General features: G+C 54.4%; 9 protein-coding genes across 9 annotated transcripts; 4 read left to right on the forward strand and 5 right to left on the reverse strand.

Annotated features, from left to right (window-relative positions):
- Nucleotides 1-473: 473 nt before the first annotated feature.
- Nucleotides 474-1,010, reverse strand: CDEST_08171 (uncharacterized protein; the record flags this gene model as incomplete). The annotated part of the gene is made up of 1 exon (XM_062924330.1): nt 474-1,010. One exon carries the CDS (start codon nt 1,008-1,010, stop codon nt 474-476), a length of 537 nt encoding a protein of 178 aa, XP_062780381.1.
- Nucleotides 1,011-2,436: 1,426 nt separating this feature from the next.
- CDEST_08172 (uncharacterized protein) lies at nt 2,437-3,006 on the reverse strand (the record flags this gene model as incomplete). Its single annotated transcript, XM_062924331.1, has 1 exon — nt 2,437-3,006. One exon carries the CDS (start codon nt 3,004-3,006, stop codon nt 2,437-2,439), a length of 570 nt encoding a protein of 189 aa, XP_062780382.1.
- Nucleotides 3,007-6,518: 3,512 nt separating this feature from the next.
- CDEST_08173 (translation elongation factor EF-1 alpha) lies at nt 6,519-8,760 on the forward strand. Its single transcript, XM_062924332.1, has 6 exons — nt 6,519-6,699; nt 6,765-6,882; nt 6,944-7,019; nt 7,075-7,197; nt 7,290-8,362; nt 8,419-8,760. The coding sequence occupies exons 2-6, from the start codon at nt 6,808-6,810 to the stop codon at nt 8,452-8,454; spliced, it is 1,383 nt and encodes a 460-aa protein (XP_062780383.1). The 5' UTR covers nt 6,519-6,699; nt 6,765-6,807; the 3' UTR covers nt 8,455-8,760.
- A 331-nt stretch (nt 8,761-9,091) lies between these two features.
- CDEST_08174 (Putative protein Sls1) lies at nt 9,092-11,900 on the reverse strand. Its single transcript, XM_062924333.1, has 3 exons — nt 10,880-11,900; nt 10,568-10,833; nt 9,092-10,509 (listed from the first exon to the last, which is right to left on the reverse strand). Exons 1-3 carry the CDS (start codon nt 11,853-11,855, stop codon nt 9,160-9,162), a joined length of 2,592 nt encoding a protein of 863 aa, XP_062780384.1. The 5' UTR covers nt 11,856-11,900; the 3' UTR covers nt 9,092-9,159.
- A 162-nt stretch (nt 11,901-12,062) lies between these two features.
- On the forward strand, nt 12,063-13,406 carry CDEST_08175 (Putative MAGE domain, melanoma-associated antigen, MAGE domain, winged helix WH1). The gene is made up of 4 exons (XM_062924334.1): nt 12,063-12,188; nt 12,244-12,451; nt 12,511-12,642; nt 12,699-13,406. The coding sequence occupies exons 1-4, from the start codon at nt 12,159-12,161 to the stop codon at nt 13,247-13,249; spliced, it is 921 nt and encodes a 306-aa protein (XP_062780385.1). The 5' UTR covers nt 12,063-12,158; the 3' UTR covers nt 13,250-13,406.
- A 1-nt stretch (nt 13,407) lies between these two features.
- Nucleotides 13,408-13,935, reverse strand: CDEST_08176 (Putative splicing factor 3B subunit 5/RDS3 complex subunit 10). The gene is made up of 3 exons (XM_062924335.1): nt 13,887-13,935; nt 13,624-13,830; nt 13,408-13,555 (listed from the first exon to the last, which is right to left on the reverse strand). The coding sequence occupies exons 1-3, from the start codon at nt 13,887-13,889 to the stop codon at nt 13,511-13,513; spliced, it is 255 nt and encodes an 84-aa protein (XP_062780386.1). The 5' UTR covers nt 13,890-13,935; the 3' UTR covers nt 13,408-13,510.
- Nucleotides 13,936-14,090: 155 nt separating this feature from the next.
- Nucleotides 14,091-16,062, forward strand: CDEST_08177 (uncharacterized protein). Its single transcript, XM_062924336.1, has 2 exons — nt 14,091-15,199; nt 15,255-16,062. The coding sequence occupies exons 1-2, from the start codon at nt 14,237-14,239 to the stop codon at nt 15,636-15,638; spliced, it is 1,347 nt and encodes a 448-aa protein (XP_062780387.1). The 5' UTR covers nt 14,091-14,236; the 3' UTR covers nt 15,639-16,062.
- A 604-nt stretch (nt 16,063-16,666) lies between these two features.
- Nucleotides 16,667-19,091, forward strand: CDEST_08178 (Putative zn(2)Cys(6) fungal-type DNA-binding domain-containing protein; the record flags this gene model as incomplete). The annotated part of the gene is made up of 5 exons (XM_062924337.1): nt 16,667-16,800; nt 16,906-16,977; nt 17,072-17,662; nt 17,719-18,239; nt 18,304-19,091. 5 exons carry the CDS (start codon nt 16,667-16,669, stop codon nt 19,089-19,091), a joined length of 2,106 nt encoding a protein of 701 aa, XP_062780388.1.
- A 1,092-nt stretch (nt 19,092-20,183) lies between these two features.
- CDEST_08179 (Putative short-chain dehydrogenase/reductase SDR, NAD(P)-binding domain superfamily) lies at nt 20,184-22,817 on the reverse strand. The gene has a single exon (XM_062924338.1). It carries the CDS (start codon nt 21,233-21,235, stop codon nt 20,192-20,194), a length of 1,044 nt encoding a protein of 347 aa, XP_062780389.1. The 5' UTR covers nt 21,236-22,817; the 3' UTR covers nt 20,184-20,191.
- Nucleotides 22,818-25,801: the final 2,984 nt, after the last annotated feature.

The raw sequence follows: 25,801 nt of genomic DNA on the forward strand, positions 1-25,801 counted from the left end.
CTGATTTAACGTTAAGTTCATGAGCATTTCCGAGGTTTAGGGGGGGGACAGAGGTAGTCTTTAAGTGGCGCAGCTAGCTATGCTTCTATGAAGAAGAAGCGGTCGGGCAGTGTCAGCGCAAACTTGTTGAGTGTCTGAAGTCCAACGAGCGAGAGAACCCCAGCCTCCTACTGCTCTAGATATCTTCGGAGGGTGAACTTGTCCTAAGCTTGTCACCGACAGTCGAATTTATTTCCAACCACACCTCCACAAAACCATGCACCCCTGCCATGCCGTCTTGCCGTCTTGCCGTCAAGCGTTGCCTCTCTGGTACCGAAACGAGCTGTAGCTGGTACTCACGTCCTGAGACTGAACTTAAGCTTGGTATATGGACTGGAATCTCGACCTGGCCTACGGTTGTAGAAGTGGTATGGTATTCGAGGATCGAGAGGTATGATTATGACCCCTGAGTATGCCTCAAATCGAAGACTACGTCAGACGAAATCCTTCATCCCAATGCCGTACTGGATGAAATCTCTATGGATGGAGTATTCATCGAAGTCTGTGATGAAACCCGATCGTGCGTTTAATCTGAGCCTTTTGATGACGACGATCTCGGGAATGCTCAGGGTAAAGTTGTCGCAGACGGCCAGTTCGCCAGCCTTGAAGCAACCCTTCACAGCGCGTCCATGTTTAGCAGAAAGCGTGTCGTACTCGTGAACCCCTGCACCAAAATCCCTGGTGACGATGACTCCGATTCGAAGTAAAAAGCACGGAATTTCGACTTGGATCGACTCGCTGCCCCTGAACATGCTGACAAGTCCGGTTTTGGTCATTTCCAAGGGCGTGATGGAAACCCATTGGTTCCCGGGCGGTCCCCTGCGTTGCTGACCGAGATCTAGCATGGCTTTGGTACCACTACAAATCCCTCGCATGGGTCTCGTCGTAGGGTGTACCAAGAAGACTGGGGTTGACATGTATGCATTCCAATCATCCTTCAGCTCAACAGCTACGAGGTTTCGAGGCGCCATTCTGAATGTTGTCCCAGAAATCGGCTTGTTGGCAGTTTGAGAGCGGTCCATGGCAAAGAGTTGGAGTTGAGGCGATGGTCGTGAAGAAGACGGGTTGAGGACTTGTCAGCCACGACGAGCTACCCCATGGCATTTATTCATCAACGTGAGGCTTGTTGATACTTGGCCATGAGTACGAATGAGGGCCATCTCGCTGGGAGAACAACAGACTAGGCAGATGCTGATTGAAACAAACTAGCATGGACTAGAAGGACTCAGATTGACCGGTGGGAATGGCGGTTCCCAGAAAGAGCAGTTGGTATCAGTTTAGAACAAGCTGTTGTTGATGGCTATCCTTTAACCTTTGTCCGGGAAATCTTGATTGAAGATGCAAGGCTCCCGACGAGACAACGCAAGGCTTGAGGAAGTTCTGTCTTGGCCTGGCAAACGCCGCGTTGTCTGAAGCCAACAAGTCTCTGTTTCTGTTCCTAGCTGGACATCGTGGCCCTATCCTCTAGACCTGGCCGTTTCACTAGGGTCTCGTGTGGCTTCTCCGCATGTATATTGGTTGCCATCTGGCTTGAAGGCAGCATGGTCTCGGCCATACACATTCTGAAGCTTCCGGGACACAGCAGTGACCTTTCAACCTTTCATCTTTTCTCAGCAAAACTACGGGCGACAGAATGAATTGAATGAAGACCGGTATGCTGTCTTCGTAAAAGTGTACCGGGATTGCTTCAAGGGATGGCAATTACCCGTTAGAGAGCCAACTCCCAAAAGTCACAGCCGCTCAAGAACATATCGTGGTTTTTTCCTCGCAGACCTTGATCCCCTCTCTTGCTTCCATTTCTTCTCAACTCGTTTCTTGGACAACTTCTGGCTCTCCCCCTTTTTCTCAAAGAAAGTAACCCCTCCTGACATTCATCTTGTGGCCACACTATCTAAAACCGTTGAATAACATTCGGATACGGAGTATGGACTGCTACTGGATGTAAGATATGCCGTCGTGATGATAATCTTCTCGCAAGACAACGATCCCCATCATCACAATGTCACATGCAGATATTGAGATCTCGAGCTGACGGCTTCAATTCCTGTGTTACTGTAGAGGTAATCCTGGAGAAAGACAGCAAAGTCTTTTACAAAAAAGGGTATTCGTTCATGGTGGTGGCCTGACTAAAACTGGCAGCGCAAAACAGTATCGGAAGAGAGGTATGGTGATAATTCTTTTTAAACTTCGAACAAGTTCACGCCGTCGGCCATGTTCCGTAAAGCCCGTAGGTCTTCCAGCGCACATTCTGGTGCCTTTGTGTCTGTCAATCCGTGATTGGAATCGAAGGGGACGGCTGTCTTACCAGAAGAGGTAGCTGCATCGGCCGTAATGGCGCCAATCATCAAGCGACTTGTTGCTTACAAGAATACTCATTTGGATGTTCAAGTTACCTGGTCAGAGTTTATGTTGAGAGTTTCGTTCCGGATCTGGTGGTAAACCAAGCTGGACAAAAGAGCGATGAATAGGGTAGAGTCCTGGGAATGCCTCGACTCCTTCGAGAGTACGTCTCGGACAGCGGACTTCGATGAAACAAGGTGGATACATGGTGAAGTCATCCAATGTGGCGATGTCTCCTTTCCTGAAAATACTGACGCCGCGGTTTATGACGGCTCCTCTGGCGGCAATTTCGTCGTACTCGGGAACGCCCGGCACAAAGTCTCTGAGGACACGGATGTCGATGCGGATGTAGGCGGCTGGAATTGTGACCCTGGAGTAGCCATCCGTGAACATGGGGACACGTCGAACGTGCCAGGCGCCTTTTTCATAGTACGATTGGATGACGAGGGGAGTGATGGTTGCCCATTCCCTACTATCCCCAAGCTTCCGGAATGGTGCTTGACTTAGGTGTAGCAATGCATGGGTACCCAAAGGAAGAAGACAACCGCCGGCTTGGGGGTGGAGATGTATCCATGGTTTTTTCAATATTGCTTTGACGGCGTTCCAATTTTCCATCTCGATGACCATCGCTGTGGTTCGTTTTGCGTCAACTGAAGCGAATTGGAATCGATGTATAGGAAACTAGAACCGATGGATGTCCCCAAGAATTGTTTTCTTGAGCTGAGGAGTAGTTCGAATATGGGAAAAATCAGAATTGACTTGATAGTTAATTGGATGGACGCCATCGCCGCGGTTTTGGTGTCTTTGGAAGGGAATACCTTACTTTCGAGGCAATGATGGGATAAGGGCAGTTGCTCGATTTGGACTGGAACTGATTCACAACACACTGCAGGGGCGATCCAACAAAACAGCTGGTATGGAAGGTGCTTGCTGGTGAGTAGACGTTGCTTCTGGGGCTCGTAATCAGCGGGAAATGGGGCAGGCATAGAGCACGGATGTCTTCCATAGTCCAGTCTGCAATCGCCAGCCTTCAGCATCCGGCTGTAGTCACGTTGACATCTCTGTTCCAATGTTCTTAACAGCAAGTCCTTCATCCGCGGCGATCCGAAATACGATGAAAGGACAACCAAAAGTCCTCTATGTGGGCCCCGAAAAGGCCGATGTTATTGTCTGCATACCCCTCAAAACTTTTGAGGTTGAAGCATTGTGCAAGTACCTGGGTGTCGAACTCCAGATTCGCTGCTAATTTGGTATGTGTAAGTATAGCTGGAAGATCATAACAAATGAAAATAAGTTAATATTCCGCTCCCAACAGAAATGTGTCGTTCTTGTCACTGTAAAAATGGGCTGAGATTGTCATTGTTGCCCGATAGGATGAGTCAAGAAAAGCCTGGATTCAAGAAACGCTTTCACACTACCATTTGAGCGGTCACTGGTAGTTTTGTCAGCCATCACAACAAGTCGCAGAACATAACAATTGGATCACCTAGCTATCAATAGCTTGGAAACATAAACCGCCAGCAGAAAAAAGGGGGGAGGCACTTAACTTGGCTGAGACTGTCCCAGTCCTGACACCTTGCCCTCAAAAGCGCCAAGGAACGCAACCTTCCCCTACAAGCCGACACGAACGGAGTCCTCAAGCGTGCGGAGTTTCTTGCAGAAAGTGGACCCGGAAGGATGCCCTCTTCACTTCTTCCAAGTCTGTCTTTGACGACACTCTTGGTCGGGAGACAGCTTTCGCTTGTCTGACTGGTCGTTTGTAGACCGGTTCTCAACTCGGCGGAACGCACAGACGGTGGGGGCGGGGCCTGAGTCTGGCAGATCAATAGTCTCCAGTAAGCTGTAAGAGTCGCCGCTGGTTTTAGTATCGAGCAGCCTTTTCGAAGACGTTGTTGACGATGGGTAGCAAGGGTAAGCCGTGGGTGTTGTAACTTTGTACTCTCCTAGGTAGGTACCGACGTATGATTGACCCAATCCGATCAACGGCAGGAGAGAAATTTGTTCAAGGGTCTTCTGTAAAGGTAGGGATCCAACAGCAGCCACTCGTAGTGCTCTAGTTGGGTTGCAGAAGACGTCCGCGAACATTTGCGGTGGTGCGCCGGGTGGTTCTCCGGTCCGGAAACGGTACGTACCGAATTTAAGGTTGTCGGCGGGAATGTGTCCCGCCAGCAGAGAGTGGATACATGCCGGATATTAATAAAAACATGTACAGATCACGTGAAGTCTGCTCTGGAAGAGTTTGGCGGGGCAGAGTCGTTCGACGTCATAGCCGGGCATTTGTGAGACGACAGAACAGATAATTCTTCAGACAACACGACAACATGAAGGAAATTGGAGCTTGGGATGGCTGAATTTTGACGGCTGTATCAAAGAAGGCTGATCATATTAGAAGGCTGAGAGAGGAATATCACGTGATGAGATGGTTGTGTCTCAGGTTGTTACATTTAGCCTTATCGCATCTTTTCAGACTGGAGGGCACACCACCCCTCATTCTGCTGATCAGTTCAGCCATAACCCATGGATTTGTAGGCTTGGCCCAGGTGGCCAGGTGAACAGACGATGTTGTATTCGTCCTATTGATAAATGCTGAGCATGCCTATGATCAAGCCTGAGATTGTTATTTCGAGACGCCAGATACCACGATAATCTGCACGTAGCCGCGATGCAACATCTCCAGGGAGAAAGTTGCCCTTGTCAGCGGCGCTGGCGCTTAGACTGCACGTCACCATGGATCTCGGCTTGGTTTGCCACCCTGGTCTTCGCAAGATCAGATTTTTTTTTTCCAACCCCGCACCGCCCAGGCTCCCCTTCAGCCACACTCATCGGAGTTAATGCGTACGCAAAGAGGCTGCTGAGCGCATTGACCTTTTCTCAATTCGACTCACTCGCCGACCTGTCACAAGCGTCTGGCTTCATTTTCTCCTGGCTGGGCACTTTTGACTCGTTAGGCGACGGCTACTAGGATACACCAGATATTCGAGCAGAGACAAGGACAGGCCCAACGGGGGAACCTTGGGTTTAGGTGGGCTGAACCACGGCTTCATTGTAGTATGAACTGGTATGCAGCATCTCAGGTTGTAGCGGTGCCAGAAAGCCAGATTCCTCCGTGACTCATGCCGAACGAGGGTTGGGCTCAAACCAGAAAGCAATGGGTTCCAGGTTGGGCTGTGCGGCGACCTTGTTGACTGACAGGGATATGTCTGAAGGAGGGGTGGAGGGGCAGAGCAAAGAGCTGTGGGAGGCTTATCGCTGGACAAGTAGTCCTCAAGTACCTCTTGAGGGGTAAGAAAAAAGAAAGAGATTTTCGTGTCTGGGCTGCGCTGGACCAAACGACTAGGTAGACAGGCAGTCAGTCCGGCACGTAGTGCCTATCCTATGGAGGTAGAGTGGATGGATGCGCGGCATTGGGACGAGTCGCATCTAAGGTGGCCAACAAAGCAGGCGGTTTCCAGCGCCCGCCCCTTCCCACAAGCAGACGGGCGGCTAGCTAGGGTCCATGGAAAATATGATCGTGATGCGAGCGCTGGACAATTTCCTCGAGTCGAGAGCTGACATCACGGATCTGCAATGGCAGGCCCAGAGCTGTTCTGGTGGGGAGGTGAGGCCACGGAGGGGGGGATGGCATGTCTGGCCCGTTTGCGACAATGCAGACATGCCTAGTGTTGCCCCGCGAACGCAAGCCGCCGAGTGCCTACCTACCCCTCCATTTTTGCCCCTCCAGAGGGGACTATTCTGCGACATGATATGTTACGTTTGAATTCTCATCACGTCGGTGACTTTTGGTAGGCGTCCGTCGGGTTGGCCGAAGCGAAAGTCGATCCATAGGTGCCGTGTGAAGCAAAAGCCTAGAAGAGGCTGCTTTCAAAACTACAGAATCGCCTCCGACGGCTCATACCGCTCTTTCTGTGAATTTCGGTGCGAGGAGGGGCTGCCTCTGGTGGGCAGGTGCATGGTGAGGTGGTTGCCACACCCAAGCGGGGACCGAACGCAACCCGCGAGGTACTTCTTGAGACCACCCCTTCTGCTAGCGAGCCAGCCAATCAGCGACCAGGAAAGCAATAATAAAAAAATCTGGCGCACAAAATCTAGGGCATTCTCCTGGAAAGAGCGGCCGGCCCCACGCTAGCCCCTGCCAAAAACTTTTCAAGCCCCTCTTCTTCTTACCTCGACCCCTCCATCCACCCACCCATCCCACCAGCTCACTCTTCCGCACAACCACCCACGCAAATAAAACCCTCTCCATCGCCCATCCGTCTGCTCGCTCTCCTCTTTCGATCTTTGTCTGCTACATACCGATTCTTTCTGCGAATCATCTGTGCAGTGAGTATCCCCTATCATCCCTCACCAGCTTGACCGCGATAGCGAAAGTGTCCTAACCATCTCAGCTTTTACCTCTCAAACCACACAACTCGATCCAGAACCGCCAAAATGGGTAAGGAAGAGAAGGCTCACATCAACGTCGTCGTTATCGGCCACGTCGATTCCGGCAAGTCGACCACCACTGTAAGCATCTTTCCATGGTTCATTTTCCACCGCGACATCAACTAATCACCTTTTCTTCTAGGGTCACTTGATCTACCAGTGTGGTGGTATCGACAAGCGTACCATCGAGAAGTTCGAGAAGGAGGCTGCTGAGCTCGGTTAGCAAAACCCAAAATTCTCTCACATCGAGGTCCTCGACTGACTCCATAACAGGCAAGGGTTCCTTCAAGTACGCGTGGGTTCTTGACAAGCTCAAGGCCGAGCGTGAGCGTGGTATCACCATCGACATTGCCCTCTGGAAGTTCGAGACTCCCAAGTACTATGTCACCGTCATTGGTAAGCTCACTCGCCCGATTCATTCTCATCGAAACTGGCGCATGCCAAGTTCATGAGTGTTACTCATCCGATATCATGCTAACTCATCTCAGACGCTCCCGGTCACCGTGACTTCATCAAGAACATGATCACTGGTACTTCCCAGGCCGACTGTGCCATTCTCATCATTGCCGCCGGTACTGGTGAGTTCGAGGCTGGTATCTCCAAGGATGGCCAGACTCGTGAGCACGCTCTGCTCGCCTACACCCTCGGTGTCAAGCAGCTCATCGTTGCCATCAACAAGATGGACACCACCAAGTGGTCTGAGGCCCGTTACGAGGAGATCATCAAGGAGACCTCCTCTTTCATCAAGAAGGTCGGCTACAACCCCAAGACTGTTGCCTTCGTCCCCATCTCCGGTTTCCACGGCGACAACATGCTTGCCCCCACCACCAACGCTCCCTGGTACAAGGGTTGGGAGAAGGAGACCAAGGCCGGCAAGAGCACCGGCAAGACTCTCCTTGAGGCCATCGACTCCATCGACCAGCCCAAGCGCCCGACAGACAAGCCCCTCCGTCTTCCCCTCCAGGATGTCTACAAGATCGGTGGTATCGGCACTGTGCCCGTCGGCCGTATCGAGACTGGTGTCCTCAAGCCCGGCATGGTCGTCACCTTCGCCCCTGCCAACGTCACCACTGAAGTCAAGTCCGTCGAGATGCACCACGAGCAGCTCACCGAGGGTCTCCCCGGTGACAACGTTGGTTTCAACGTGAAGAACGTTTCCGTCAAGGACATTCGCCGTGGCAACGTCGCCGGTGACTCCAAGAACGACCCCCCTGCCGGCGCTGCCTCCTTCAACGCCCAGGTTATCGTCCTCAACCACCCCGGTCAGGTCGGTGCTGGCTACGCCCCCGTCCTCGACTGCCACACTGCCCACATCGCCTGCAAGTTCTCCGAGATCCTCGAGAAGATTGACCGCCGTACCGGAAAGTCTGTTGAGAACAACCCCAAGTTCATCAAGTCTGGTGACGCTGCCATCGTCAAGATGGTTCCCTCCAAGCCCATGTGTGTTGAGGCTTTCACCGACTACCCCCCTCTGGGACGTTTCGCCGTCCGTGACATGCGTCAGACCGTCGCCGTCGGTGTCATCAAGTCCGTCGAGAAGGCCTCCGCCGCTGCCGGCAAGGTATGTTTTCACTCTGCCCTCAGTTCTGTTTACACACCATCTAACCTCTTTCACAGGTCACCAAGTCTGCTGCCAAGGCTGCCAAGAAATAAGCGGCTTGACTCTCCAGGGTTGGGTTCTGAGTTCGCCCATGACTTCTCGGTTATGGGCTCTCGCTTCTACGGCTTAACGAATTCCCTTTGCGTGGCATGAGGACATATGACTATGGCTGGCTGGTAGCACGAATATCGAGAGGAAGGTTGGACAGGATGATTCTACGTCAAAAAAACTTCTGATGATACGTGCTCGGTAGCACAAAAAATAGAGTCCTAGAAGTGATTCCCAAGTTACATACTGGTGCCTCTTGTTCTGTGACGCGTGATGACTGTGTATTTGGGCTGGCTTCGATAGCTGCCCCTGTCGTGTCCGATATGTGTTGTAGGCAAGTCTTGGCCTGTTCGGTATTTCGAAGTTAAGTTTAGATAAGAAATACTCTGTTGTACTTGTGATTTGTTGTGAAATCCACAAATCACAGGGCCTCTGACCGCTAGGTCTGACCGTGTGTGGCCGGATGCTGCTAGCAGCCAAGCACATGTTTAATTCAAAGCTGTCTCATAGACAAGAAGTATGTCACGTTGAGGGTTAAGCCTGTCATTGAACCGCTATTATTGGTTAGAAGGTATTCGGTGCTGCTTCATGCTCCCGTCGACTGCTTCTCAAGAGTCCCATCAGCAAATGCTACGCGCAAGAGTCCAAATCATCTCTTGTACATGAGATATATTACACTTGGTATACAGCATTTCTTTTGTTACATACTCTTACATGCCATCCTTCTTTTGAGCATCAGCCTCACCTTCCTCCCAGGAAATAGTGTCTTTTTCTTGCTCCCCAGCAGCGGTGGGATTGACTGCCGTCTCTTCTGCGGCGCTCGACTGCTCTTCGGCAACTTGAGGCTCACTCGTTTTCGGAACATGCTGCGCCTCTACGTCTTCAGCGACAACAACAGCATCAAATTCCCGCGCAACGTCCCTCTCCCCAAACCACTTAAAGGCCCTCCCCTTCACTAGATCGGCTGCCACAGATAAGTATCTCTCGGCGAAAGCCTCCTCTGATCCGTCTGCCGCGTCCTCGTCATTCAGCTGCGCCTCAAGAACCAGCTCCGAACGCCGACCGCCGTGCAGACCCGCCTCAACGCCCGTGTAATGAAGCTTATGGCCCTCGTACTCTATATTCAGAGTCCGACGCATCTCGAGGCCAGAGAAGACGTACTTGGCCGTGCCACCGACGACGCCACCGCCCCTTATAGAGGGAAGGTCGGTGAGTTCAATCTCAGGCGGCGGGCGGAGACGACCGGCTACAAGGTCCAGCTTGGCAGTCTCGGTATACTCGCGGAAAGGAGAGGTATCAAGGGCAGCAGGCGACATTGCGGAGAGCAGCGACTGGGACAGCCGCAGGTCAACGGGTTCGGAGGGGTAGGCGACGTCGGTCGAACTCTGGCCGAGGACCGCGACGAGGTCCTTTTTGCAGGCGTCCCATGTCAGCGGGCCTTCAGGAAGTTCCTCAGGGAGGGTGAGGCGGAGTTCGAGATGACGAGGCAGATCCTCCATCTCACGCAAAGAAGGATGTAGGTGGAAGCCGAGGACGATGGTCGTCTGGATAGGTTGCACCGGAGTAGTAGGAAGCGCCTTAGACAAGGCGGCAAGACATGTGGGATGAGGAGAAGTCGGTGAAAAGACGTGGTTTTTGGCCTCCGCCGCCTCCGCCAGGCTAAATCGATTCTTGTTCTCATGAAGAATCTGGCCGAAGGAGGCCAGAGTCGAAGTGTATTGCTTGCTCCAAGGAGTGTCGGGATCTTGGGTGGGTCGTTGCAGAGAATGGGGCAGAACATCCCTGGCTTTGAGACGGGGTGTTGATTCCGGCGGAGAAACGCGGCCGGCGGGCGTCACATAGCGAGACCACTGGGTGAGTCTGTGCTTCCATGGGAGCTTTTCCTCTCCGCGCAGCTCAGGGACAAGTGTGCCGGCGTCGTCCTTGGGGTCGTACGTGAGAGAGACAGACGCATCTCTGGGATGGAACGCGGTGTACAGGAGACGTGTGACGACGTGTTCTAGTTGTTCGGCGGCGTCGTTTTCACCCGCAGTTCCGTCTTTGAACCATGAAATATGAAGCTGGTTCGCGATCAGATAAGGTCCTGTTTTTTTGCTACGGGAAGGAGGCTTGACTTACAATGCGAGTCTTGGTACTATACGTGATGAAGGTGGTGGTGAGGTAGCCCAAGCGACGCAGTAAGGCAGAGCGAGAGTCGCAGTTGGAAAGCCAAGCGGCTTCGACATGGCTGGTGACTACAGCTTGAGCAGCTTCGTCCAACTTCCTTAGGATGGTCTCCGTCTTCGCCTTGGTGGCCGTGATACTGACTCGCGAGTCGGCTAGCTCAATACTTTCTCCCTCATCGAGGTAGGCGTCCCTGATCGCATCAAGTCTCGCGTGGTCTCCTGTGACATGTTAAACACCATCACCCAAACCAACCGAATCACTCACTCGCTAAGAGTACAAAGAACTTGTCTTCGACCTTGGCGCTAAAGGAGCCCATGCTGTCAAGCATCTCCCTGATGTTTAGGCGCCAGGCCTCGATCATGATGGTCAGGGCAAGCCTTTCCTTGGGAGATCCAATAACTTCCGGCCTCTGGAAGGGGGTCCAGGGGGTCTCGTCGCGGGCCCAATCGTACTGCGGCGCCTTCTCATCTGCAACCGCTGTCCGAGCCTTCGCGGTCTCGCGTGAAACATATGTCCTGAGCTGAGCAACTGTGAACCCGTTCACGAGCACCTCCAGCAGCCCATCGAACTCGCTCCGCAAGACGATGGGGTCGGTGGGACGGATATCGTCAACGTTGGCCAGAGCTATCTCCATCGTGAAGTCCTTCTCGTCCGCCTCAATGGATTCTTGAATATCAAACTTGGGAACTGCAAGCTCTTCGACCGGCAGTCCCTTGACCGGCTTGATCTTCCCTCCCATCTCGCGCATGACGATCGTCCGGGCCTTCTTTCCTAGCATGCTAGCATTGAGGCTCTCAGACTGCAGGTAGACGCTGCCATGTCCTACGCGACGGCGCTCGCGGCGACCCGCAGGGTCCATGCCGACATAGTATCTGCTGACGAGGGGCCCGTCTCGCTTTATCGATTCGCCAGCAGCAGCAGGCTCGGTTCTGCTCGGGGCGCCATCTTCCGATGCCGCGGACTGCGAATGAGGGCTTGGCTGTGCCGGGGGGGACTCTTCTTTCGGAGTTGAAGATTCGGTCGGGGGAGGGTTGGTACTATTTTCGCTACTCAAAACATATGTCTTGCCATCTGATGCTGCCGAAAGCCGATCCCAAGGCGATGTGCTGGATAACCGTTGCTGAAGGGGCCCAGCTCGGTAAGGGGGTATTTGGAGCGAGCTGGAAGCTCTCGGTCGGTCAAGGAGTCGCAATTGACATCGCAAGCACACACTTCGAGCGTACGCTGCTCGGGAAATCATTGGTAGGAAAAGAAACCGCTGGACAATGCTTGCTTGAGTGTCATTCCAAGACGGTTTGCGACTCACACGATCCATAGCTCCCTAAATTTTGCGACGGGGACAGTGACTGATTAGATAAGAGATAAGATAAGAACGCGAAATAAAGTGCCCTATCTAAAATCGCGTCGCGCCAGTCTGAACCGCAATGTCACTTTGGCTTTGGGGAAATCAAGTCAATAGTCCAGCTTTGATTTCTAGTCTCAGCTTCACGATACTCTCAACTTTAAGAGAATACATTATTAAATACTATTCAGAGGATCTCAGATGCCTCCCTCGCAGAGAAGACGACGACAGGTGCGATCCATACCGATTGAAGACATAGTTGCGCACAATGGCTGACGTCGATCAGGTTGAGGATGAAGACTCAGAGGAGGAATCCAGATACTCCAGACAACGCCGAAGCCGCGAAGAGTCCCATGAAGATAACGAATCAGAAAATGACGCTGTAGACGCGGCTGTTAGTGCAGAAGATCAGCTCGCAAAGAAGCTTGTGCGCTATGCCCTGGCTTGCGAGTTCTCACGGACACCAATCCGTCGAGATGGAATCAAGGAGCGGGGTGAGAAACCATTCGGGGGAAAGCCTGCACGTTTTCGGCCGCAGCTGACATGCCGCTAGTTCTTGGAGACCAAGGTAGAGCCTTCAGGAAAGTCTTCGATCTGGCCCAATTGCAGCTTCGCACAGTTTGGGGCATGGAGCTGCAGGAACTCGCCGTTAGGGAAAAGTTCACAATGGCAGAGAAGCGCCAAGGCAAGTTCGGGGGAGACTTTGAAGCGTTTGCACATGAGCGACCTAACACCACATAGCATTAAAGTCCGGCTCTCAAGCCAAGACCAGTTCCGGCGTCTTCGTCCTCTCTACGACCCTCCCTGCCACCTACCGCACTCCCGCCATCATCGCCCCCTCGAAAGTGCCTTCCATTGAAACCGAGGCCTCGTACATAGGTTTTTACACCATGATTATAACGATCATCCTCGCCAGCGGGGGGGAGCTGTCGGAACAGAAGCTGCGGCGACATCTTAACCGCCTCAACGCTGAAGCCAACGTCGCATCGGAGAAGACGGAAGACGTGCTGAAGCGGATGCAGGCACAGGGGTACGTCGTGCGAAAAGTGCAGAAGAACGCAGCGACGCAGGCGCAGGACGGAGGCGAGGACATCACTTGGCTTGTCGGCCCACGCGGGCTCGAGGAGGTCGGCATCGGTGGGGCAGCCGGCCTGGTGCGTGCCGTCTACGGCGAGCAGGCGGATGCAGATCTTGAGAAGAAGATAACGGCGACTTTCGGGATTCCATCGGCTACTGATGGGGAGGGTGACGTGGATATGTCGCAGGCTCCGGAGGCGGGTCCATCGTACTGAGAAGAGGCAGAGAGGCGTGGGAAGATCGCAGAGGGAGGCCAGTCAGGTTCGGCGGAACGGTATACCCAGGAAATAGCAGTCGTTTTTAGCGTATGAGTGCATGAATAACCAATACCTAGGTAGTGGCAATGGATTTTCGGGGGCATTCTATGCTCTCCATTCTTGATCCTAAAGCAAATACGTCCCCCAACGCCATCGTACCCGCCCATTACTTTTTACAGATACTCAATTCCGTGTGCTCGTCGCGTGTAACCTCGGTCGTTAATCCTCGCGCGCTGGTGGTGGGCCGGCAGGTTGCATCATTTTCTATCGGAAGTTAGTTAGCCATCATAACTACGAAGCGTCCAGGTGGAGCAAGGACAACTGAGAAATACCCTGATCAACCTCGCCCGGAGCAGCTGTGTAGGCTCGTTCTCGGCCAGTGCCATGTATGAGAGCATCGGGGGGTGGCCGGCGATGGAAGAGTACGTGTCGCGGTAGATGTTTGTCTTCCACTCCCAACTGGTTGTGTCGGGGTGTCCTGTGCCGACGTACTTGGCCTGGAGGCGCTCAAGTTCTTGCTGGTTGCGGAGTTTGTCGGCCTACGATGATAAAGTTCAATTAGTTGTTTCCCCCATTAAATGTATAGGTAACCCACCATCTTGTCTTGGATTGCTGGTCGTGGATGTCGATATTTGGTCCTGGAATCTGAAGCTTCGCCGGATCTAAAGCCTCTATCATGGATGCGCCGGCTGAAGTTCGGCAGGGCTTCACCGAGGTGGCAGGGGAGGGCCGTGCGCCGGCTCTCCCCGGTCCACTTTTGTTTACCTCGACCATCGAGCTTCTCACCATTCACTCAAGAAACATTAACAACAAAGACCCTTGGATAAAACAACACTGCGTCTCGACTGTGTCGATATCTTCCTTGACCAGAATACAGCGTTATAATACTGATTTCCGGACCGAGCACCATCGCTCACACTTGATGTTTACGCCTCTCACTACGACATGGCAAAGATGAGCAGAAGCCAGCTAGGGGCATTGCAGGCCAAGCGGAGGAAGCAGCGTGGGGAGTCCGAGTCCATCGAAAAGCTCAAGACAAAATGTGCGCAGGAGCATGGCAAGGCTCACGTGGCGCACTGCAAGGAGTGTTATGGAGAGGTTGTGGAGACGATGAGGAGCAGATACGTCGACTCCAAGGATGAGTGGTTCTCCGACGACAAGGCTTTTTTGAGCGATCTCGACAGCTTGTTTGCAAAGGTCAAGAACTTCAGTGAAGACCTCAAAGCCATTGAGACCCGGATCGACAAGGAGAAACAGAAACATTACCGCGAGTCCCTCCCCAAATCAGCAGCGGGGCGCGTCGCCGAGGCCTCGATAGGCAAGGCCGACTTTCTGGCCGCTCTGGAGGATGAAGAGAAGCCCACGATTGCACTCATCGAAGATGTCAGGAGAGCCCTTTATAAGGGCGTTGACGACGCACCAGGCCTCGAGGAGCTGGCGTCCAAGTTTGATGACGTGGTTTTCGAGAAAGAGGCAGGTGTTGTCGTTGACGTCTTCTTCCAAGACCCCCGTACAGGCGAGATTCCAGCGTCATGCAAAAAGTACGTGGAAAAGCTGCGATCCGGTGTACCCATCGAGGACGTCATGTTGGCCATGGCGGCCGACAGACCAGCTAGGTCGCAGGCTTCGGCGAACATGGACAAGCACAGACGGACGCTTAACGAGCTTAAGAGGGCGCAGGCGGCACATGAGCAGGATAAGCTCCTGAAAGCTCAGAAGCGACAGCAACCTCCTCCGCAGGCGCCTCAAGTCAACAAGGAACTGTACGATCTCCCGCCATGCCTTGCATGCTCGGGCAAGGTGTCGCCGGACGAGGTCATTGCGTGCCCGTTATGCTTGATCTTTGCCGAGTTGAGCCTGACTAAGAGGACGGTCTTCGACTCAGAGAAGTGCTACGACGAGGCATACGTAGGTCGTCCGCCATGATTGAACGCGAGGAACCCCATGCTGACAACTGCTCAAGGATGAACATGTTCAAACCGCACACAGTTGCGCCGCCGGCGAGGGATGCGTTCAACTTAAGGACGAGGATGAGGAAATGGGCGGCAACGGCGAGGGGCCAGTCATCTGCGAGGAGTGTGCGGAACAGCTAGGCCAGAGCATAGTATACTGCTCATCGCGCTGCGCCAGTGCAGATTTCCAGGAGCACCGGGAAGGCGTTCACATTCCGAACTGGCAGGGACTCGGCATCGACCTCGGCACCCAGGGAGAGCATCTTGTCTACGACAACGACGAGAAGACCAAGTACCACGTGAACGACATATCCAAATTCGTATGGCGGCTCAGCGATGCCTTTGAGCGCGTCTTTAAGGGCAACAACCCCGACATTAAAGATGTCCAGCACTGAAGGTGCACGATGGCTGCTGCTGCCAACGTTTCCTCGAGCACCAGTCGTATCGCCGTCCGTTTCAGGTGCTCGGCCGAGGATATCGTAAGCGGGACATCATAACTTCATTCTCGAAATAGTGCAGTAACAGGTCGTCTTTGACTTGAGATTTTGGATCAAGATGCGAGCGACACGCGTTGACACCGCCCGCCTCCTCGGCTGGCGTAAGACAGAACTTCGATCGTGAAAGGGCCGCCAGTCAAGTGACGGCTTGAAGACCGAATATCATCCTATTAGTTCTTCCATAAGCACAAAATGCACAAGTTTCACCCGATTGCTGTCAACTGAGATTCCACCCTGTCAGTCTGATTGCAACATTTCAAGAGGCCACTTTCTTCAATTCTTTTACGCTCCGATGCGGTTCGGGGCTTACGACCAGTAGGATGGTGGATGGTCCATGCAAAGACAACTAACTAGGCTCTATTTAGCGCACTAACCCGCTCAAATCGTTCGAGACCCTTTCTTGAAATCCGCCCTATGAGCGGAGTCCTTTTCAAGCCTGAAGCAGGCATCATCCAATCACCAACCATCCGAGGGTCGTCGGAGTATTCATCAACCAACTCATTGGTCACTCAATATTATTCGTCGTATTGTCCCCCCGCGAAGAGTGCCACAGGAAAGGCGGAGTTCCATTCCATTCCCACTCACCCTTTCGTCCTCTCTATTCGACTCATCGCTTCATGAGCGCCAAGATCCGGTCGACAAGTGGTCTCAATCTTTGCCGCCAACTCCTCCGGCTTTGTCCGTCTTCTGCGATCGTCAAATTGGCAACGTTATCTGCCAACGCATCCGTATCCGGGGAACCGATTCAGCCGCTTTCCCTCCACCTCTCTTCTCTCTGACTACCTGGCCGTCACAGGCGCAATCCTCGAGATCACACTTTCATACCAGATACTCAACTTCCCCACCCTTTACTTCATTCCTGCCCTTCCCACTGGCTTCCCGCCGCTCACCATTGACTCGTTCTCGTCGATCCCCGTTATCTCAGAATGGAGAGTGCTGTCGATGCCGATGCACTTAGCGCCGGCGCAACCCCACGACAGAGAGTGACCAACGCCTGCGAAGCATGCAGGGCGGCCAAGGTTAAGTGCCAGACCAGCGTGCAGCCCGGAATATGTCGAAGGTGCGTTTTTGAGTGTACCCACCCTCTGTCCAAAGACAAGTATCCCCCGGTGTGGTTCGGCGTATAAATTGAGTTGCGTGCTCACCAGTCTGCCGAACGAATCAGGTGTCTCGAGTTCAAGAGAGAATGCATCTTCCGTACCGGTCCAAGAACCCGCCGCCCGCGGCAGTCTAGATTGTAAGCTCGGCGTGTTGACCTTGTTTATCCTTGATGGCTTTCCTCCCTCCACAACCCTTTTCCATGGCTCGCAGCCTTACTCACGCGATAACAGGAACCAAGACGCCCCCAGACCCCCTCCGCCCCCGGGGCCGTCCAAGACCTTCAGCATTGACTTTGAGATGCCTCCAGCGGACGATTCCGATGATATCGAGAACCTCGCCGCACGACATGACAAGTACTTTGAGGACTTCTTGCCCGCTTCCGACATGGAGTCCATCGAAGTGATGCTTGGCCTTGATGACCCCGGCAGCGGGCCCTACTCCTCCCTATCATCCCCACCGTCATCCGGCTCGGGCTCGGGCTCGGGCTCGGGCTCGGGCTCAGGCCCGTCCATCTCCATGTCGAACCTCGGCCTCAAGCCCCAGTTTAACCTCGACTCCGCCGAGAAGCTGCTGCAGACCTTCCGCATCATGCTGAAGCACTTCCCCTGCGTGGCCCTCCCGCCCGACGCCACCGTCATGTCTTTATCTAAGACGAAGCCGTTTCTGCTTCTTGCCATTCTATCAACGGCTTCCGGATCTAGTGCGTTACAGGGACATACACTCTACGACGAAGAGTTTCGCAAGGTTCTGGGCCTCAAGTTTGTGGCTGGTGGCGAGCGGACCCTGGAGCTTCTTCAAGGCCTGCTCATCTACACTGCGTGGTAGGCAGATCGATTTTCCTTCTCCTTTTCCTCCTTCAACCGCCTAACGATCGCAGGTACCCCTTCCACCTCCGCCCCAAGAGCAGACAAGCATTCCACTACGTCCGTATGGCAGCCGAGATCCTCCACGATCTCGAATTGGACCACCCGCCTTACCAAGGCGTGGGTATGTCCGCCCCACTGTCACCGGGCCAGATGGAAGGGATCCGCGCCTATCTTTCGTGCTACTACCTGGTTACAGCGCACGTGCTGCCCTTCCTGCAGTACCTCCGCAAGACGACTCTGACCGATTCCAGGTTCGCCATGGCATGGGCCAGAATGTCACAGGTGGCGCTCTCGTACACTTCCTGGACCGCCACGTGCTGCGAGCTCCTCGAGCGTGGCTCCGCCCTCAAAGGGGATCACACACTCGCGTGGCTTGCGAGGCTTCTGCACATCACCGAGGAGGCGTCCGAAACAACGAAGAACGTCCCGAGAACGGAGCAGGCGAAGCAGCAGACCCACTTCATGTTGCTCGGGCTTGAGAGCCAGTTGAGGGATTGGCAGAGCCAGATACCTGGCAGTCTAGGTGACGTCAGTACGTTTTCCCTTTCCTGCTCGTATGAAGGCAGGCTTGCCCTGTGTTAACAACTCAACTAAAGACTCCATCAAAATTGCCATTTTATTCACCGAAATTTTTCTCCTCGCCGGTCCCGTCTACCGACTCACCTCGGTGTCGAAAGTGGGAGATCCCTCCCTCGGCCCGCCTATCCCCGCCCCGCGCCTTGAGCGGTGCCTGACGCTCCTCCGCAGCTTCTTCGACTTCATCGTCAACCTCGACAAGGCCGCCCTCATCGAGATGAGCTCCATCGACTGGGGCCGCTTCATCCAGGCCTCCATCGTCGCCATCCGCCTGTCCTTCCCGCTGCCGCTATGCCCTGAGTGGGACCACGCGCGGGCCCGAGAGCAACTGCAGTTCGACTCGTACCTCGCCAAGCTCTCCACGCACCACGAGGAGCTGACGCCGTCGACCAAGAGCATGGACGTGCTGTCGGCGAGCAAGGTCGTGTTCGCGGTCATCAAGCGCAAGTACGAGGGTCGCGTGGCTAACATCGATACGCCGGTGAACAAGCTGCCGAGAAGTATGCGCGGCTGCCCCATGTTCGATGGGAGTCTGGACGCGTACTTCCCCATATGGGACCAGGACGCCCACCAGAACGGCACGCATGGGTTGGTACCGCCTATACCTGACGGGACTCTGACGATGGCCAACGGCCAACCTGTCTACGCCGACCTGTGGGCTACGATGACCATGGGCTGGTCGGACGGGGTGAGCGACGATCCGAATCAAGGTCTCGATCTGACCCAGGGGCAACATACGACGTTGCACTTGGATCCCTCGTTCCAAGAAACCATGCATTTGGGCCCGTCCCCCACCGGTACTGGATGAGTAGCCCGGTTTCATGTCATTTCATCCCTCGTCGTGACCACAGCCTCTCAATGGAGTGAAAACGGTCCATGTATCCAGCTCATGAAATCTTAACCTTTTGGTAGGCCCCACCAACACCGCTCGAGACTTCCAGCACAGCCGGCATGAAAAACCACAAGTATCCCTTCGGCACTAACATGAGGCACAGAGGCGGTAAACATCTGCTCCTGGAACCCCTTGCTCGAGAGCAGCTTTCGCCAGCCGTCGTGCCTTTCGACCGCAACCGTAGCCGCAGCCCTTGCCCGCCAAAGATGGAGGATGTACGCCTGCTCAAGTTAGTAAGTCATCAAAATATCATCTTCTCCTTTTTGTTTCCCCTTTGAGATGTTTGTGGGAGCCCTGCCTTGGACGTGGATGGACACGTGCTGACGCTCACGGTATAGCACCAAGTCTGATGAAAGGGCAGGAAGCGCCGGAAAAGCCGAGCTTCGAATTCAGAAGAGATGTCTCAAAGACTCAGGGATGGGGTATCATACTTCGGCAATGGGATATACAGACCGGGCATGCCTTTTCCCTGATCCAGCTATATGGAATGGGGCGGTGGTCGTGGGCACAGGGGTTGACAAGCCTGCTACGGAGGCGCACGTCGTGCGTGGTTCACTCGGTGATTCCGAGGCTGTAAGAACGATCCAAGTTATGATCATCCACTGGAGATTCTGCACAAATCATGTATGTAGATATTCACATCACAGCCAACCATATAGATACCATTCATATCACGCGTTTTTTGTTTTGTATTCCTCAGTCTCTCTGGCGGCGCGCCGGCTATCGCGATCTGTCAAGCCTATGAAATCTTTTGCGCGAACCGGCCATCAACGGATGCCGGTTGCTGAGCAGCAAGCAGTCAATACTCATTGATTGCAAGTACATCAGGTCGTCATGCTCGGTTCTTTCAACCCGTCTCTAAAGCTACCCAGATCAGTCAGACTGATCCTTGGCCATAGATCCGATCGCCTCCCCCCCCCCCTCTCATCCCCGTCAGCAATCCCGTTCTCCCGCAGCAGTAAGATGCTTGTTTCCACTTGGTAGTCTTATTGCCAGTCAAGTTGCCTCATTACCTATCACCTCCCGCCCCTCACCGTTCTCGTCAGAATCGAAAGCGCATCCCCAACCCACCCGGTCCACCCCCTGAGGTACTCGACCGTGTTCAACATCCGCACCCAGCGCCACACAAACATCTCGCAGTCCTTGTAGTCCTCCGCGTACACGTCCCATGCCGCCGTCTTGTCCTCGCCATCATCGCTCGCGACGGGAGGGCCCACGAGCAGCGCCCGCCCGACGATGGCCTCGTCCGCCACGAGCCTCGTCGTCGCGTCGACGACGTCGCCGAACCGCGCTCCACCGGCGCCGCCGCCAAGCAGCGCCGCCTCCGCGGCGGCAGGGAACATGCTGCTACCGCTGACGAAGTAGGGGCAGACCATGTTGAGCCGGATCCCGTGGCGCAGGTGGGCCGTCGCGCGCATGGACCGAAACAGGCCCGTCACGGCGTGCTTGGACAGAGTGTAGGGCGACTGGCCTGGGAAATGGTGGACGCCGGCGACGGAGCCGACGAGGACGAGGCACCTGTCGCGGGAGGGCCCGTTGCGCGGCAGCCAGAAGAGGGCGAGGTGGGCCGTGTATGACAGGCCCGTGACGTTGACGTCGATGATCCTGTTGGAGGGCTCGGTGGGCGCGTCCGGGTCCGTCGCCGAGGGGACCGGGCTCTCGAACCGGTGGTTGGCGGCCGGGTCATTGATGCCTGCGTTGGCCACGACGACGTCGACGGCGCCGTCAGGTGAGAGGCGGGCGCCCTCCTTGAAGAAGGCGACCTGCGAGTCCCAGGAGGTCACGTCGCAAGCGACGAAGTGGTGGGAGCCCTTTGGGTTTTCGGTGCGCAGCGTGGCGACGAGGGCTTCGCCGGCGGACGGGTTGACGTCCCCGACGATGATGTTGGCCCCGTGGGAGGCCCACTCGCGGGCAAAGGCGGCGCCCAGGCCGAGAGCGCCGCCGGTGATGAGGACCGTCTTGCCTGAGAGGGTAGAGGGGTCGTAGGGTTGCGTCGTGTCGACCGGTGGCGAGAGTCTCGTCACGGACACGAGGTTGTGATGGCCCTGTGCGACTGTCATGACGGGCCAGCGGTGAGAGGATGACGGGATAGTGAGACGCCGGGTTTGTTGGGGGACGGGAGCATGCAGGACTCGAGCTACAGTATGATTGCTGGTTCAATGGCCGATAAGACAGTCGGTGGTCAGGCAGAAGAGACTGAGGAAGCGCTTCTGGAGGTTTCGGGGGAGGGAAAGGGAAGAGGGTTCTCCTAGGCCACGTTCTTTGAACATGTTCAGCACAAGACAAAGCCACAAAAGGACGAAGGCTTTGAAAACGAGCGAATGTGCAAATACCTGCCCAATGTCAGATGCCATCCCTCACGAGTACTGCGATGTGAGGGAGGAACCTTGACCCCAAGACGGTCACGGTAATTGGGTGGGATTTGGCGGCGCCCCATAAGCACTACCATGTGTATCATGGTGCGTTGCGGCTGACGCACTCGACATACGTCGCTGCGGCTGGGAGTGCGCAGCGTTTGACCGGGGATCGTGTACACAAATCAAAGCAGCGTGGTCAACCTCGGCTCTTGTCGTCGTCGACCAGGACGTCTGTCAGGCTATGCCGCCGCGAAAGCCGGGACGCGAGATCCCATTCGGGATGAAGACACGGAGCGGAGCACGGGGGCCCTCGGTCTCGGTAGAGGCCCCCCGGGGGATTGGGGAGAACGAGGTTGACACGAGGACTGTGGACACGTCCAACAGAACGCAGCCGCAATCATCGAGTCAGTGGAGGGAGAGGGAGACACAACGAGCGAGTGACGTCCCCAGACAGTCACACCTCGCCAGGGCACTTCTGACGGGCGTCCAACTAACTCCAGGACGCAGCTGCAACCTGCAACCGGACGGACGGACCAGACGAGTGAGTGGCCTTCCACATTTTGTTTGGTGTGGATGTGCTCCACAGATAGTAGGTAGCCTCTGTAGAAAGACGCAGGCGGGAAGCATAGTTAGTAATCTGGAGAAGAGCGCGGACGCAGGGCATGGAGCTTCCTGGGCCCCGTGCAAGGCCTGTTACTGCGATGCAACCCACTGCCCCCATCACAAAGTCTGAACAGGGGAAGGGGGGACGAGCCTCCCTCCCCTCCCCCTCCCCCGCTTCTGTTTCGGTTGTGTGAGTGTCGGCGTCGCAGGGCTGGCTGGCTGGCTGGTTGGACGCAGTCGAGGTGTGTCTGTGTGTGATATTCCATTTTTAACTTCCGGGCGTTACGGAGGTTTTCGGATGAAGCGATGTTTTGTGTGCTGCAGCTCGCACGCTTGATGATGACAGAAAAGGGGAGAGACTGGAAAAGGACCCTTTGGCTTTGACTTGTCCTGACATGCCTGAAGAGGCCGAAACTTTCTACGATGTACCTGTATGCCGAATGCTGGAGGGAGAGTGGGTGAGCGAGACGCTACGATACCAGTAGCTGGGAAACCTCGCCTACTTGAACGCCGCGGAAGACGCCGAGTGGTTGGTTGACAAGGCAGATGACTGCGACTCCAGGAGGATATCGCGGTGCTCTTTTGGGTCTGATTCCATGGCCGAGTACCATTGTTGGGACCATGGATCATTGGCCTTGTGACTCGGAGGGGGTGCAAGAGGGTCCAGAATCGCGGAAGAGGTAGATAGTAATATTTTGGATCGGTCAGATCGGTGCAGTGGCTCATAGATATGCGGCATCTTTCCCCGCCAGTGCGTGGAACCCCAAGTCGGCCCATTGGAATCAGCCCACCTGGTTGATCGCTTCTTCAGAGGCTTTTCGCTTGGACCTTTCTCAACCCCTTTTCCCCCTCCCCCCTCTCTCCATCATGTCGGCGTTGAAACATACCTGGACTTCGCTCCAATCCGGGTGGGTGTATGTGTGTGCGAATGTGCTTGAACACCCCCCGCCGTCAGCGAGCAGCCGCACTTGCTGCTTGACCCTCGCCGAATGAGCCTCAGGGCGTTGATTGAACAAGAGCCGGGTCGAGACATCGTGAAATGACGAAATGAATGACATCCCATCGTTACCTTCTGCGAGAGCTGATGGGCCGCGAATATGTCGGCCTGCGACTGTCTCGTCATCGTCTATCAGCAGCAGCAAACATACCTGTAAATTGCAGCGCGCAGCCCCCCCAAGTGTATCTCCCCCCAAACGCCAAGCTTTCTTGAGAACCACGCAGGGAGCGTTGCAAAACCCCCGCAAACCACCTTTCACTGAACGGTGGGACTGTCGCTGTCGCTGCCTGTCGTATCGGAAGTCTTCCTGGCATTCGTAGACAATCTAACCCTCCCGTTAGCGTGGGCCCCCCTCCTCCCCGGGGAGGGGGGTTTGGGCCGTTTTCAGCAATCAACTCTGCTGTCTTTTGGTATTAGCGCCCTTTCCTTTTTTCTTCCTTTTTTTTCTTTGGTTTTTTCTTTTTCTTTCGATGAGACATGATGTTCTTCCTTTGCCATCCTTGCCCAGGAAACTCATTTAATACTGTCGTACGCGTACAAGGGATATCTGTCTTGAGTGACTTCGGATCACTGGCTGGAACTGTCCATCTCATCTTGATGGCTGGATGATACCAAATTTGAACAATCTCAAAGTACCCCGTTTCTGCCTGCGATTGAAACCATACACTGGTGCATTCTGTTCAGTGTTTAGATGACCATAGTACTGGGGAAAGCTGTGTTTTCCAAGAGGGACAGTCCACTGCCATGGACTGCGGATGCTTGATATATAATCGGGGGAAATGCCATTTTGTCCATTGATGCACCATTGCTGATCGCTCACAAGCTGACAGATGTCAGAATCAGCCTCAAAGGCCAAGTCTTAACAACCACCCCCTAGGTATAGAGCATCGATCGACGAGGTCAACGTGGGTAGGTAGGTAGGTCGGTGTGATGGGAGAAAACGGTCAACGTACCCCTAATGGCGGACGTTACCGGTGGTATCGGGTATTGACACATCTGGCTGACGAACCTGCACACCCTCATTTTCTGCAAACGCTGGGTGCTTGGAATCGTCTCGAGAGGCGCGCATCCTTTGCTAGTTTCAGGGCTCCGACTGGCCGCGGCATCTGTTAAGTAGCTCCATGCACGGCGAGCGGGCGTAGGGGAACCGTGTTGGTTCTTTTCCATCTCAGTTGCTGGCTGCGGAACAGCACCGACGGACGCTTCCTGAGTTTTCCAACCGTCGTCATCCATCAGATCTCACCGTCGATCGACTTCCTCGTGTCCATCGAATGTCAACAATTGCGTCGCCAGTTCAAAACCAATACCATAAGTTAAGGAGCAAAACCACATGTTGACAAGTCATCGTCAATGCGATTGCCAAAAACCTGCGATGGAAGCGATGAAGGCTATCCCGGGAGACGCATAGGCCAAAAACTCGCAGCCCTTGAACTCAAAGTTGAGAGGAAACAGCACAGGCGAACTCATTCATGGCTAGAGTTCCTCCACAGACCCTTACACGCGGATAGTTGTGAGTTCTGCCCCGTCGGGTACTTGAGTGAGCCGAGGGAGTCTGCGGTTTTGAGTTGTTTAGCATCATCTATTCTCCGCTTCGATATGGTTTGTCGACTGCGTCCTGTCGAATGCTGCTTATAGACTTAATTGGCAAGCTTTTTGTGTACCCGCCTTACCCTGCTTGGCTCCTTGTACGGGAACAGGTTGAACAGGTAAGTTTGGCGGATCGTGCTCTGATGTTGTCGTGCCCATTCTAGAGGGCATGCCTTAAGAGGCAGACAACTTGTGTTATAATTACAGCAGGCTTGTTGACGCCGTGAAAGAGTCGAGTTGTTTCTTGATCCAGTTAGCACGATCCACAAACCCACGGAGGCATGATGCCCGACACCCGCCCTTGGTGGCTGGAGACTGATGAACACCAGGTCCAGGCTTTTGTTAGCGTGATGCTCACGTCCACGACCTGCGATGTGACGTTCTTTTGTGGTGTGGTGGCCATGGCTGTTTTGTGTGACTAAAGTTAGGTGCACAGAAACGCACAAGAAGGTTGCCCAATCGGTGCCGCAGAAATGCAATGGCAAACCATGGACAGCACTTCAACTTTAACAACTGGGCCACGGCAGGAAGAACTGGCTGATCGGGGCGTGACCACGCACAGTAGATGGATGGCGAACAACATCTGATTTTGAAAAGACGTTTGATTAGCCCATCCCCGTCGGTTCAACAGGCGGGCGTCGTGAGAAATGGATAAATAAGGCGTGCAACCGACGATAGGGGATGCTGGGAGGGAACCTTTGTCGTGTTTGCAGAATATAGTGTAAATAGCAGGATCGTCTCACCCGGCCCACTGACTGAGGCTTCTCAAAAGAGGGCAGATCTGGCAAGCTGGACAATGGGTCTTGAGTCCAGCCAGAGTAATAGGGAGGATGCTAGGGCTGCGTCGAGCAACGGGAGGTTCTGCCGTCTACCATACTGAATCGAGGTCGAGGTTGACAAAAGCTTGATGACTCGCAGTCCAGGTCGACATCGAGCGTACTTTCTTCGAGAACCCATGTGTCTAACTAGAATTACCAATGTCCGGGAAAGAGTAGGCGTATGGCGGCGCATTCCTCTCTTCTTCAGGCGCGTCCTCCCGACGCGCCCCGTCCGGTCGGTTGTAATGAGGTGATGTGGCATAT

Source organism: Colletotrichum destructivum, chromosome 5, assembly GCF_034447905.1.
Source record: "Colletotrichum destructivum chromosome 5, complete sequence".
Lineage (NCBI taxonomy): Eukaryota > Fungi > Ascomycota > Sordariomycetes > Glomerellales > Glomerellaceae > Colletotrichum > Colletotrichum destructivum.

Excerpts from the sequence above, each read along its gene's own strand:
- CDEST_08173 (XM_062924332.1), top strand. The coding sequence starts at position 6,808 with ATGGGTAAGGAAGAGAAGGCTCACATCAACGTCGTCGTTATCGGCCAC. Across the intron at positions 7,020-7,074 it reads GAAGGAGGCTGCTGAGCTCG|GCAAGGGTTCCTTCAAGTAC; the intron begins GTTAGCAAAACC and ends ACTCCATAACAG. Across the intron at positions 8,363-8,418 it reads CCTCCGCCGCTGCCGGCAAG|GTCACCAAGTCTGCTGCCAA; the intron begins GTATGTTTTCAC and ends CCTCTTTCACAG.
- CDEST_08174 (XM_062924333.1), bottom strand. The coding sequence starts at position 11,855 with ATGATTTCCCGAGCAGCGTACGCTCGAAGTGTGTGCTTGCGATGTCAA. Across the intron at positions 10,834-10,879 it reads GTTCTTTGTACTCTTAGCGA|GAGACCACGCGAGACTTGAT; the intron begins GTGAGTGATTCG and ends AACATGTCACAG. Across the intron at positions 10,510-10,567 it reads ATAGTACCAAGACTCGCATT|CTTCATATTTCATGGTTCAA; the intron begins GTAAGTCAAGCC and ends ATCGCGAACCAG.
- CDEST_08175 (XM_062924334.1), top strand. The coding sequence starts at position 12,159 with ATGCCTCCCTCGCAGAGAAGACGACGACAG. Across the intron at positions 12,189-12,243 it reads CGCAGAGAAGACGACGACAG|GTTGAGGATGAAGACTCAGA; the intron begins GTGCGATCCATA and ends GACGTCGATCAG. Across the intron at positions 12,643-12,698 it reads AATGGCAGAGAAGCGCCAAG|CATTAAAGTCCGGCTCTCAA; the intron begins GCAAGTTCGGGG and ends AACACCACATAG.
- CDEST_08176 (XM_062924335.1), bottom strand. Across the intron at positions 13,556-13,623 it reads TCCGGGCGAGGTTGATCAGG|AAAATGATGCAACCTGCCGG; the intron begins GTATTTCTCAGT and ends AACTTCCGATAG.
- CDEST_08177 (XM_062924336.1), top strand. The coding sequence starts at position 14,237 with ATGGCAAAGATGAGCAGAAGCCAGCTAGGGGCATTGCAGGCCAAGCGG. Across the intron at positions 15,200-15,254 it reads AGTGCTACGACGAGGCATAC|GATGAACATGTTCAAACCGC; the intron begins GTAGGTCGTCCG and ends CAACTGCTCAAG.
- CDEST_08179 (XM_062924338.1), bottom strand. The coding sequence starts at position 21,235 with ATGACAGTCGCACAGGGCCATCACAACCTCGTGTCCGTGACGAGACTC.